The sequence below is a fragment of the Ictalurus furcatus genome, chromosome 21 (assembly GCF_023375685.1).
Source record: "Ictalurus furcatus strain D&B chromosome 21, Billie_1.0, whole genome shotgun sequence".
Taxonomy (NCBI): Eukaryota; Metazoa; Chordata; class Actinopteri; order Siluriformes; family Ictaluridae; genus Ictalurus; species Ictalurus furcatus.
In genome coordinates, this window is record NC_071275.1 from 7,714,015 (window position 1) to 7,727,853 (window position 13,839).

The 13,839-nt window shown below is 39.5% G+C and overlaps 1 protein-coding gene across 2 annotated transcripts in view; it reads right to left on the reverse strand.

Annotated features, from left to right (window-relative positions):
* Positions 1–12,165, reverse strand: part of dennd6aa (DENN/MADD domain containing 6Aa) — a 27,045-nt gene extending 14,880 nt beyond the window's left edge. For both annotated transcript variants that reach the window (XM_053652926.1, XM_053652925.1), the window contains exons 1-5: positions 11,478–12,165; positions 9,142–9,180; positions 8,968–9,010; positions 2,248–2,360; positions 1,798–1,878 (exon numbers count right to left, since the gene is read on the reverse strand). In XM_053652926.1, coding sequence (XP_053508901.1) covers positions 1,798–1,878; positions 2,248–2,360; positions 8,968–9,010; positions 9,142–9,180; positions 11,478–11,702 — 501 coding nt within the window. In that variant the 5' untranslated portion in view covers positions 11,703–12,165. The remainder of the gene's footprint in view (positions 1–1,797; positions 1,879–2,247; positions 2,361–8,967; positions 9,011–9,141; positions 9,181–11,477) is intronic.
* Positions 12,166–13,839: the final 1,674 nt, after the last annotated feature.

A 13,839-nucleotide genomic window follows, 5' to 3' on the forward strand; every position in this document is an offset into this window, starting at 1 on the left:
TTCGCTGCTAGCAGCACACAGCAGCGACAGACACGACGAGCGCTAAATAAACCGCTCCGTACTTAAACGGCAAATCCTATTGTGCATCTTCCGTCCGGTGTTTTACGAGAACTTTCATGAGACGGAGCACCACTGAGCTCAGAGGTTACACGACAACCACTTGCACTGCCTTTGAGCGCTCGTAGTGTGAAAGCTAATTACTATTGTACCACAAGAGTGACTCATGTGACTGAAAGGAGAAACAGATTCAAGAACTCCACGAACCCAAGTACGCCTCTGCGTTTCTGTTTTTTTTATGGATTTGATTAGTAGGCGGTTAGACGCGCTCCTACTCAGTGTCGTCCTAATTAATTAATATGACTGACAGTGATGAGAAGCAGCGACGTGGGGCTTGTCTGAGATGTTGATACTTGCTGTACTCCGCACTCGCACTGTGGAGCATGGCTTCAGGCTCGGGGAACTGGATTCTCAAGGGTTTGACTGGCAAAACTGTCAACAAGCCTATTTTAAGACAAGAGCTTACCGGGGTTTAAACTCACGTGAGGAACGTGGGAAAAAAGGCCCAAAGGATTATAGGAAGGACGGAGTAGGTAAAGATTGAGGTGCTTGCTGGCGCCTAACGAATCAAGATGTGTTTGGATTGTCTTAACAGCTTGGCGTAAGCTACATGAATATATACAGCTGAGTGCAGGTTTACAAACCCTTATATTTAAGGATCTTTTCAAGAAACTGAAAAGGAAATGCAGATTTATTTATCCTGTAACAAGTGTAATGCTTTAAGGTCTAGTAAAGCGTTCTCCAACCTACATCTTTCTACCAGCTATACGAAAGTACATAACACACGTGTTTATACGACATCGACTCGGATTTCTCGAATCTGATTGGCCAGAAGCTGATTCACTCATTCGAGTGCATTATTATATCATTTCTATAATAATGATTCATTCATAGATGCTTGTATGGTGCATTACTTAACAAAGGGGAAAAAAACGTATAATTGTCCATATGGTGAACTTAAAGATGTTTATTTAAAATTTTTGTATTCATGGAAGGAGTGTTCAGTGTCAGTACGAGTCTTCAGGACTGATGAGCTGGTTTTTTTTCACCTCTTATTAACTTCAAGAGAGAAAGAGAGAGAGTTGCTGGTGAAGGAACGATTATTTTAACAGGAATTAACTTGTTTTGCGGTCATTCCGCAACATTAACTTAATTTGTTGTGGTGTGAGAGGAATAAAAGACTTCAGGATATCCTGTAATTGGAAAAAAAAAAATTGTCTAAAACAGCTATTTTCCTATAACCACACAGCCCATGTGCCATTATGTTCCTTACGTTTAATAATCATATCATATCCAGTAGATCATATTGTCTAGAAGTCAGTGTATTCAGCTATAAAAGGCTCTTGGATGTCTTTAACCAGTCCAGACAGGATTTCACAGAGTTTTACTTATTTATTTTTTGTGCTGCGGCTTTTTTTCCTTCTTCAAAATTTGTGATGCAACTTGGGAGTTTTTTGCGCTTTTTTTTTTAATTTAAGGAAAACTACTTGATATTGGCAAAATTGCAACTGCACAAAATAGTCTTTCGCAGTGATGTTTATTGGTAGAAGACCGTTTAACTGTACTCGTGTTTGACGCACGTGAACCGAATGAGCGTTGTGATGACGTCACATGGCGTGTCTCGGCCCAAACCTGCGAAAAATCGGCGGTAATTTCTAAAAGAATTGCGAGCTCGTCCGAATATGCGTTCATTTCTGCGATCGCAACGTTGCAAAATCCTGGAGGGATTGTTTAACTCACCTTCTGAAAGTAGCCCCTCTTCAGCGTTTTATCTCGAACTTGTCTGAAGTAGACGTAACCGTAGAAATGCCCCTGATCTTTCTAAAAGGCAAAAAAAAATAAGGTTGCGTTCGGTAATTATTATACTCTTAAACATGACTCATCGTTTATACTCAACATTTTTTTCAGTAAATACATTTCCAATGAGGCTATTCACATGAAATTTTCACCAAACATCAGTATTAACTTCAGAAAACCGGAAATCTAAAAAATTCACAACATTAAAGTCCATAAATGAAGTTATGTGTAAATATGTACTGGAAAAAAAATGCCGATGCGTAAAATATGTAATACTTATTTCCCCCACTGTATTCTATATCCATTCCTATAATCCTTTATATATGAAACTACTGCAGACGTTAAATGAGTATATTTTTGCTGAAGTGTTTCCTTCTTACGAAGATTTCTAACCTTGAGGCAAACCGGTGCGTCTCTGTCAAAGTGGTCCAGAAAACATCCGAGCGAGGACTTCCTGCCCGCCGCCTGCCGGAAACGGAAGCAAAACTGTGTGTCCCCTAAGCAGCCTGTGAGCGGAAAGAGGAAACAGGAAACACACAAAATCACCAGTTGTAAACATCTCTGGAATTCTTCAGGCATATTTGAACAGTTTTCCCCTCATTTTTTTTTTTTTGCAGGAAATGGGAAAGGAGCAGTTAATTGTGAAACAGCAGTCATAACAGAGATTATCCTTCTTGGCTTATAATGTTTAGAATATACTCAAGGGTAGAAGGATGTTTTTAAAAAAACAAAGAAAAACAAAAGCCACCTCTCTTGTACATTGCATTTGCTTGTGTTCCTACAAGAGATATTACGGTCATCTGACACCTCGTACGCTGATACCTACAGTGTATAATTGTGTCTGGATTGAAATGTACAAATAACACGTTTCTTCCTAAAAAGAAAAAAAAAAGCCACTCGATCATCTTAAAGAGAGTGTCCTCACAGCAGATAGCAGGATCCGCCAACCCTGGAGGTGCAAGGCAAATGTTCTAACCATTAAACCACCGTGACATATTTTCCTCACCATCCAGACTAACTTCAACACTAACACATCTAATCTCCAGGGAAGTCCAGGTCAGCTTTAAAGCCGTTCCGGACAGCACCGTGTAGATCAGAGCAGCTTGAACTAGCGCCCTGCCCTTCCAACATCCCAGCCCTGGAGATCGTCAAGCATCAACTGGAGCAGGATGTGCTGTAGTGATGGTGGACGCTAAACAAAAGAACCTGGTCCTACGTCAGCACTCGGCGTTCTTTGGGTGGAGATGTTAGAGAAAGGCTTGTGAGCTGTAGGTCAAGAGTGACGTTCCGACTGTGTGCGGCTTTGTTCGGAGAGGTCAAACAGTGGCCGGTGGGCTTGTGTGACTGTGCGCGCATGTGGTGTGAATTAGTAGGCCGGCTTACAGGGTGTGACGGATGGATTCACCTCATCTTCCTAGCTTACTAGGAAAAATCTGCATTTACACAATGCTTATATACAGACCAATCCCACAGAATGTAGATTTCTCAAAGTAAATCCCGTCCAGTTATGTCATTTAATACAAACAATCCTCAGAACGTTCCTATATATATCTATATATATATATATATATATATATATATATATATATATATATATATATATATATATATATATATATATATATATTATATAATTTTTTTCCCTCCCTTTTCTTTTTTTTGAGTGTTACACACACTGGGAATACACACCCAGGCATTTTCCAAGAGAATCAGAAAGCAACAGAAAAACAGAGTGGCCTACTGAAAGAGAAACCACGTTTATTTTTTAAAGTCTTCAAGAGCCGAGTATAAAATCACCTTGACACACGGGATCTAAACTGAGCGCATAGACTCAGAGCAGTCTTTAGTTTTTTCTTCCTTTTTTGCTTATTCGTTTGATATAAAATTCCTTAATAAATAAATAAATAAATAAATAGTGGGCGGTGCTATGAAGTGAATTCGCTGTAAACATTTTTTAGCAGATGAACACTATAATAATACCAAACTATTATTATTATTTGAGTATGGAATAAAAAAAACCCTCATACACGATAAAACACATACTACATCTGCCATGTTGGCATTGTCATGTGACTTACACTTAAAAAGACCCGACGCTCCGCCATTTTCGATTCTGACAGCTCTTCCGTGCCCGTCCCGTTGTATTATGGGATAGCGCGGTGTGCATTGGTTCGATACTGCAGCGGGTGATCCGGGAATTTCTCGACTGCTGCTATATGAATACTGAGAATTTGGGCATACCACTGCTTTGGCGTATAGTAGGGTATGGTAGTAGGAATGTTTAGACACAGCTTGTCCCTCTCGAGTCTCTCAGGGAAAGCGAGTAAGTGCAGCGTGTCCCTGCCGTACGGAGCGTCATGCAGACAAACCCACTCGTGGTGAAACTTGGACGTCATGGCCACCCACATTACGTAAACATTCCATGTATATACAGTAAGTGTGCAGCACGTCCACCCAGGCCCACACACACACCGCCATCCCGCATCCCGGATACTTCACAGATGAGACAATTGTTCCCTGTTTGGTCGACTATAAAGTTCCCGTGAAGTGCCTTGAAACACAAAGCGTTATTTGATGTGTTGATGTAATTTCCACTGAAACACGAAGTCAGGGCGGGACATAGTGTGTGGCTCCTCCCACTTTTAAAATAACCAACAGCGTTTCTCTTACTTGACAGTTAACACTATGGATTTTTATAACGTTGGGGGCGGGGAAACTTCAGATTCCACAGAGCGTTTGATTGGGCAGAAAATCTGATGAGAAGCTGAAGCACAGAATTAGGTCATTAAAATTGTTGATCCGTATTGGCAGTAGAGAGAGAGAGAGAGAGAGAGACACTGTAAATTTTGAATGCGAATGACTTTTAAATGCGAATTTTGTCATTAGTTGTGTCCCAAATGACGCACTATACACTTATACACTATGTACTTATGCACTATGTACTGAGTCTGATAGCCCCTCCCCATCTGCTACGTAATTAAAGCTGCGACCGTTCAGTGCACCAAGTGTCCAACATTCCACACTTAATTTTTCCGGTTTATTACGTGCATCATCCGGGTAGTTAAACTGTATTATTTTCTATTTGGAATTTTGAGTGTGAACACACTACTCGCACTATTTATACTAGTACAAAATGGCACAGAACAGTGCACAAATACGCAAATTAGGACACACCTATTGTCTTGGAGCACACTAGCTTATAGATAACCTTAAGGCTAACATGTTCATATTAAAATTTTGATTTCATGGCAACCTTAATACTACAGTGATTTATGGTACGTTTATATATGCTGTGTTTGAATGATGCAGCAATCACACTAGGGTGTGGACAACAACCTGTCTGTTTAATTATGTTCTATAACAGCTTCCAGGAACAAGTGCGTTTAAACTGACATCACGTCACACTTTAATTGCACCACTAATTATGTGACCTGAGATGCCAAATGGTGGCACTAGAACTAATTCAGGGGTTCTCCATCATCAGGATATAAACACTTACGCAATCACAACTATTACATTTTTTTTTTTTTGTAAATAGTTTTCGTAAATTGTTTGAATTCTTCCTGTTACTTCAGCATTATGGGCTACATTCTGTAGATGCCTGACCAATAATCCCACATCAAGGCCATTTCACTACAACATGTGGAAAAGTCCAGGAGGGACGAGTATCCACTCATCCTCAATTTCAGCAATACAAACATACATGCGAGTTGAGGCTTTAGGTCTGAACGGTAAAGCCACAAATCCAAACACCTGACTCGAACGACTCCTCTGCTCAATCGTGTGGCTGTGTGGTACAACGCTTTGTTTCATTTCCCCTATTGCGACTTTAGTTCCCTGTTTACTGATCCCATTTACTCATTAAATGTGTATAGATATGTTACAAAGAAAAATAAAGCTTGGAAGAAAGTAGCAGAGATTCTGGAGATCTTTCTGGAGAGTAGTTTGTCACTAGTACACTTAGTTTGCAACTGCTAATCTGATACTAAGACTAAAACGAACGCACAAACTATCTCTTTATGAAAACATTAGAATGAATTGTGAATACATTTTAAAAGGCAAACAAACCGTATATTGTAGTAAATCATATGCTATAGGCTACAATTTGGCTACTACCTCTTCGCTAGATATGCTGGACAGATGGTAATCATCCATAAGCGTCATAACCGTCGTCTTGACGATGAGTCTTGTCATGATCTTCGAAGACTCTGACCTTATATTTACTAATCTGAAAGATCCAGAAGATGATGGACTTTTTGATAGCTTTGAAGCCTGTGAGGTTTTTAACCACGATAAGATGTTCTTTTCGTTGACCGGTGAAGGCTCGCAATTGAATTATGTTGACTTTATTTAGACTATTAAATTCCAGGCTCAGATGGGTTTTTCCTGCACAGCGAGACCCATCCACCAATTCTGGCCATCATTTGAAGCCACACGTCTATTTTTTTTATTTTTTTTTTAAAATCTGACTCTGAAGTAAAGCACATTCTGCCACTGAGATGACCCCAAGCAGCGCAGCCTGGAGATTGCTGAGGACGGTGCCGCTTGAAGTACCATGGAAATGGTTTCGGACCTCAATTCCACATGGACATTCTCGCTGTGGTCGCTGGGATTACGGTTACTGTGATGGCCTTAGGACTGCAATTACTACATACAATCAGGTCTCCTTTAGTGAGCAGTGGACTAGTTCAACAAAACAGACTTCATATAAAACTATAATGAACTTCCCTTTACTTTCACACTACCTGGTGTTACCCAGATGAGGAGGGGTTCCCTTCTGAGTCTGGTTCCTCTCAAGGTTTCTTCCATATATATCATCTTAGGGAGTTTTTCCTCGCCACTGGCTCACTCAATAGGGATAAATTCACACACTTAAAATCTGTATCCTGTGTTTATACGTTTCTGTAAAGCTGCTTTGAGACAATGTCCATTGTTAAAAGCGCTATACAAATAAAATTGAATTGAATTGAATAATTATAACTGGGTTTACTCACTAAATGTGTTGTGCCTGCCAGGTTTAAAATATTTACACTGAGCCATCACTTAACAAGCTAAAGGCCTATATCCAAACTGCTTCTGGACATTCACAATCACTCATTCTCTCACTCACACACACACTTTTGCTCTGTGTTTCCCTCCATCAAACATAAAAATCTCTGTATAAGAAGTAGGGTGTTCACAAGAACGCTCCGTTATCGTATTTCAGTAAGACGACGCTCTGATCGATACGACACTGCTACAGAACGTCTGATCATAATGTGTGTGCGCGCGCATGTGTGTATGTGCCCGTGTTTTTACTCAATTAATAAGAGCTCATTACACACTCCTACTGTGTAAACACTAACATCCTAGACCATTTAAATAAGATGACTTTCAGGAAATAGCGCATGAAACACATTCCATTTGAAATGAGATGAAAGGAATTCATTTTTATTCGGTTTCATCATTTTCAGTCTGGTGCTTTTAAGTAATAATAATTTTTTAAAAAAAACATGAATTATTCATTCACGGCATTTTAATTGTTAATAGACTCTGACTCCTGGAATGATTAGGATGTGGAATGACACTTCGTCTCCGTTAATAATAAATTATAAAGAATTTAGAGCTCCAACAACTCATCGATAAAATCGAGAATAATCGATTATGAAAATCGTTGTCAACGGATCTCATTATGGATTAGTTTGTATGCGCGCGGCACGAGGTGCGTTTACTTATTACGTTACTTCTGTTCCAAAAACACGCTCCGGAGGAGTAAATGCTAAAGTTGTGTCCCAAATGATGTACTGTACACTTACACTGTGCACTCTGCACTACCATCTAGTGTATGAATTTTAGAAAGGTAATATCATCTCAAATATATCACTAGTGTTTTTTTTAACTAACCGGAAGTATAAGTCGTTTCAGAGGCAACGGCGCATGACGTCATATGCACGTAATGCGACGCCGCTAAATTTAGCCTAATACCCAGAGTCACCGACACTGACTTTCTTCGGTTTACTGTTTATATCAGCGTTACCTTTTATTCCCAACATGACCTCAGTCCTCATCAGACGGAGGAAAAATTGGCAAGTGACTGAGGAAGAAAGTGTGCGACCTCTAAGTCCTCTACGGCAGGGGAGCGTTTTATATTAAACACCACGGAGAAGATCAAACTTTATAAAGCAGAGACTGTGTAGCATTGAAGCACGACAGTGATGCACGAGCACAAACTCATGCTTGTATCGAAAATAATATGTCTAAAGGCAGCGAGTAACAGAAACCACAAGGTGCAGTGAAAGTGAGATTTTATTATTCATTTAGGACTGTAGTTTAATTCAGTGCTGTTTCTACATCCATAAAAAATAATGCATAAATACTATTATGTAATATAGACTAATAGGTATTTATGCATTATTTTTTATGGATGCACAAACAGCGCTGAATTAAACTACAGTCCTAAATGAATAATGAATATTCTGGTGTGCGTATTGGGTTCTTTTCAGCCTTATATAATTGGACAAACAATTGTGTAAAGTTTTAGTCTGAAGTTTATATTTGTAACACTCAGATTGTGGATTTTATTGTAAATAAAAGAAGAAAAAAAAAGTACTGAAAGTTTGCCCCCCCCATCTGATTAATCAAGAGAGAGAAAAAAAGTTAATAACAATAATAATAAAAAATACAATAATCTGCTAACTAATCGATTATGAAAATAATCATTAATTGCAGCCCTAAAAGAATTATAAAAGAAATTTAGCGGTTGTAATGCAGATGAGTGCAGAAGTTTGTGCACCCTTGAGAAAATAAAGACGACGATGAACTTTTATTTATAGTGTGTAACAAAATAAATAAAGAATGAGTGTCTAAACTTTTGACTGGTAGACTGCATGCAGCTAGGCAGGAATGGAGGCGTGTGTGTGCGTGTGTGTACACTGCCTTCATTACTGTAACAACCAATGCTGTTAGGTGATAAATGTAACTACAGTCCAGACTGTGTAACTTGTCATTTGGACACTTGTGAGACAGATGTGATCTGCAACAGCACACAAACACTTGTTGCACAAAATACCCAGCTGTAGAAAAAACAAATAAGACGACGAAGCCAACTTCTCAGAGCGGAAACGTTTAGCTTACCCGAGTTAGAATCTGGAAATGACAAGTAGCAGATGCTCATTTTCTGAAATGGGGGGAAAAAAAACAAACAAGAAATTTAGCAAAGCGTTGCCGGCAAGATAAATACAATATGCAAAAATAAATATATAAATTAATTCATTATAAAAAAACAAAAACAAACTAAACTTCTCCTACCTCTTTCTCTGTGAGCTTTGAATGGTGAGGGTATATAACCTACAAAACAACGACAACAAATGACTAGTTAGTTAAAATCCTATTTAACAAGCGCATCAGAAAATAGCTGACCAATCCAATCCAATCAGATACTCAGATACTCAGTAACTGGCCATGTGTAGTGTGAGAGACTGATCTAATCTCTGAAGCCAGTCCAAGTCCAGTCTACCAGCCTGTTTATTCTTGTTTATCCGGCGATACGTCTTAGGAAAACGATCGACAATTCATTATTGATTTGATTTGAAGTTTGATTGATTATTAAAATTGATTCTTTTTTTGAAAACAAACAGCATGTCGTGAATTTTTTTATTCCTCTTACACCACAGCAACCTGTCAACAATGAGAAATATATGGTAGCTGTGTCAAGGCGTTTCATTTGACTAATAAATTGGAACAATAATAATAATAATAATAACAATAATAATAATAATAATAATAAATCATCAGTGTTATACATTATCTTGTAAATAATACATGAATAATACTTATTCAGACATGAATAATAATAATAATCTCTAATTTAGTTTCTTGTGATCGTGAGTAAATAAATTAAGGGTTTTTTCAGTGTCGTGAAAGTACTGACAATACACACGATGCTCTCAGAACAGTGACTCATGAACAGTGTGATACCACACACCCTAATAGCTAATACACACAGCTCAAAACTTTAAAGCTGAATGTTTAATGACATCAAGCTCAGCCTCGGAAACACCCTAAGGGTGTGAAAACATCTACAGCCAGCTGTTCACCAAGAGATGGGAGGGAAGAGACGTGAGAGACAGAAGAGACGAGACGGGAGAGACGGGAGAGACAGAAGAGACGAGACGGGAGAGACAGAAGAGGCGGGACGGGAGAGACAGAAGAGGCGGGACGGGAGAGACAGAAGAGGCGGGACGGGAGAGACAGAAGAGGCGGGACGGGAGAGACAGAAGAGGCGGGACGGGAGAGACAGAAGAGGCGGGAGAGACGCGAGAGACAGAAGAGACGGGAGAGACGCGAGAGACAGAAGAGACGGGAGAGACGCGAGAGACAGAAGAGACGGGACGCGAGAGACAGAAGAGACGAGACGCGAGAGACAGAAGAGACGAGACGCGAGAGACAGAAGAGACGAGAGAGACAGAAGAGACGAGAGAGACAGAAGAGACGAGAGAGACAGAAGAGACGAGACAGGAGAGACAGAAGAGACGAGACGGGAGAGACAGAAGAGACGAGACGGGAGAGACAGGAGGGACGGGAGAGACAGGAGGGACGGGAGAGACAGGAGAGACGGGACGGGAGAGACAGAAGAGATGGGAGAGACAGAAGAGACAGGACGGGAGAGACAGAAGAGACGGGAAGGGAGAGACAGAAGAGACGGGACGGGAGAGACAGAAGAGACGAGACGCGAGAGACAGAAGAGACGGGACGGGAGAGACAGAAGAGACGGGACGGGAGAGACAGAAGAGACAGACACAGCAGCAGCTGTGATTGATCAGTGATGAACAGAGGTTTGTACAGAGATTGGTTCCACATTAACCCGGGACGAGTTCACAACAAAGAAAGACAAAAATATAAACAGACAAAGCTAAAGAGAGACAGACACGGATTTTCCAACACACAGAGAGTGAGAGAGAAAGACAGAAACAAACAGATAGACAGATAAGCAGAGACAAAAGAGAGACAAACAGATGGTCAAAGATACTTATACATAGACAGAGAGAGAAGAGAGAGAGAGATAGACAAAACATACAAACAGAAAGAGATACAGACAGATAAACAGAGACAGACAAACAGACGGTCAAAGATACTCATACACAGACAGACAAAAAAGAGAGACCTCGAGGAAGACAGACACAAATATAATCAAAGAAACACACAGACATACAAACAGGAAAAATACAGAAATTCAGACAGACAGGATCTCGTAGAGAAGTGTAGGCGTTAAACACTCTCTCTCTCTCTCTCTCTCACACACACACACACACACACACACACACACACACACACAGCTAAACACCGGTGCAAAACTTGCAGTGAATGAATCATATTTGTTTAAGGAAAGGGCTATAATAGAGAATAAAGTGAAGTGGTTTAGTAAAACGAGCTGTAACTTGTTTACTGTGGTGTTTAACTGTAAAAACTTCAGCTCGTGCTGCTAAAAGAGTGCATTAGCTGGCTAAGCTAAGCTAAGCTAAGCTAAGCTATACAGTTATGACTGCTTCAGCTTCCAGCTCGCTGCTAGACAGGCCACGGACTGTACACAGTGAACTATACGGGAATATAAATAAATGTTTACAGGGTGAGATGGAGCAGCTCACCTCCACGGCCTGGCCGAGCTCCAGGTCGAAGCCGACCACACAGATGCAGTGAAGCCAGGCGGAGAATCGGTCCCACGGTAGCAGCAGCTGCTCCGGTGGCTCCCCATCCCCGGGCCCGTCAGCGGGCATTTCCTCCGCCGGAGAGACCCTCAAATCCTCCTCGTCCTGCGGTAGTTCGGCTTCTTCGGTTTGCTCCGATATTTCCTCCGACCCTTGCGAGGCCATACTCGAAAACCAAAAATACCAAAGCCAATTCTTCGCGTGGTTACTGACCGTCACTTCGGGCTTTACTCACCGAAAGCGCAGTGGAGCTTACGCCGCAAACACAAAGACACATTCCGGACCGAGGTTACGCTTCTTACGTAGACGACGCCGAGGTCCTTGAATACCGGACAACGTTCTGAGTTGCTCAGAAAATTCACAAATCTTGATATAATTCACTTCCGGGAGAAGTGATTGTATATAGAATGTAAATCGAATGTTTTGTTAGTTCCGGGTTATTCCAGCACAGCGGAAGCATAAACAACGCATAATAACAATCTGATATTATATAAAATTATATAAAGTGCCTTATATGGTAGTAACTCAAAGACAATATTAACAACAACTATGAATCCCTTACAGCATTTATCTTTTCTAATGATAGATTCTGTCTCTTTCCTCTGTGTTTATCTATTTTACCTGGGTCCACCTACTTTTTCTTAAAGGGGCATTCCATGAATAACTTTGGTCGCTGGTTCATAAAGTACATGTGAAGAAATACCAACAATTTTTTTAATTAACAGTTGTGCCTGTTTATAATCACATCTGGCTACAATAATGGGCGTATGTTAATAATAATAATACGAATGTCAAATAGACGGCTTCCTTCATGATTTCTATTTTTTTTTTTTTTTAGTCTTTAATGCTCTACTGGTTTCTTTCTGCGTTTCCTCCAAATACCAAACATGGTCAACTGAAAAGTTGTTACCCTTTCATTCATATAAAATTTTTTACAGTTCTTTCTGTCCTGTTTTTCTGTTTGTACTTTGAGCGAACAATGATCATTGTATATACTTTTAGTTTCTCCAGGCATTTGAAAAAAGGGGGGGGGGGTATGATAGAGTAAATAATCTACCTTACTCACATTCATTACACATGCAACTGTATTTCATGTGTGCCTTCTCAATCACTGCTGATGACATGTTACGGATGTGTGTGAAAATTATCAGCCAAAATGGAGATCAAAAATCTAGGGGGTATGTCAGTCTTTGTAATCACCTGATGTAACTGTTACTGATACTCTTTACACAGCCTGGGCTGGAAAGAATCAGCCTCAGCTTCGCTTTGCTTCTTCATACCATTTTATATAATTTTTCTATGACCACGAGTGGTGATGTTGCGCTTAGTATCTCAAGACATTTTGTTAATAATCCGAGCAAATAATCTAATATGGATGCCAAAAATGAAATGTTTTATTGTTGTATTTGTATCCCTGAAAGACACATATATCGATAAATGGATAAATAAATACAATGTGTTAATTAAATATTATGAAGAATAAAAATACATACCAAAAACTAAGTCACAAAATCACAAGATGATGACATGAATGAGAGGAACTAGTAGTATTCTCACGCATCCTAATAAAACACATTTTGGTTTTATTCTTACTTCCTCCTGCTACCCACCGTAGGATTGTTGACAGGTCCTGAAACTATTGCATAAATGACTGCTGCTTATTTAATTTACACACACACACACACACACACACACACACACACACACACACACACACACATATATATATATATATAAAAGATCTCATTGGATCCTCTGAGGGTAAATGTAAGAATTCTAGTAATGTCATGTCTTGTGTGTTTATGATGGTGCAATGCTCTGTTGAGCAGTTTCAAACATGCCAAAGTGAATTCCTGTATCTGACAAGTACTGGTGAATAAAGTTAAAATGGCTCAGCAAATAAAGCTTGTTTGTCACACTGATCTCACAGCAGTTTCACACTCAAACTAATAAACAGATTGAGTATTTGACGATTAAAATTAGAAGAAAAAATATTATTTTACACGAATAAACATTGCAATAAACATATACATTCTTACAATGAATAGATATTTAATCAAAGATTACAATATATAAATACGTCCATGCTTTATTAAACCATTTGTTTCATGATTTATTGAAATATATTTCATTTTAGATATATTAAAAAATAATAATAAATCCTGCTCTATCCTCCACGCCACTTGGTGGAGTTTCAACCTAAATAAATAAATAAAATAAAATAAATTAGTCTGCACCAACATTATGTACGGACGCCTATAGACATGAAACTCGTTCCCATTTGTTAACGTTATGACTTGAT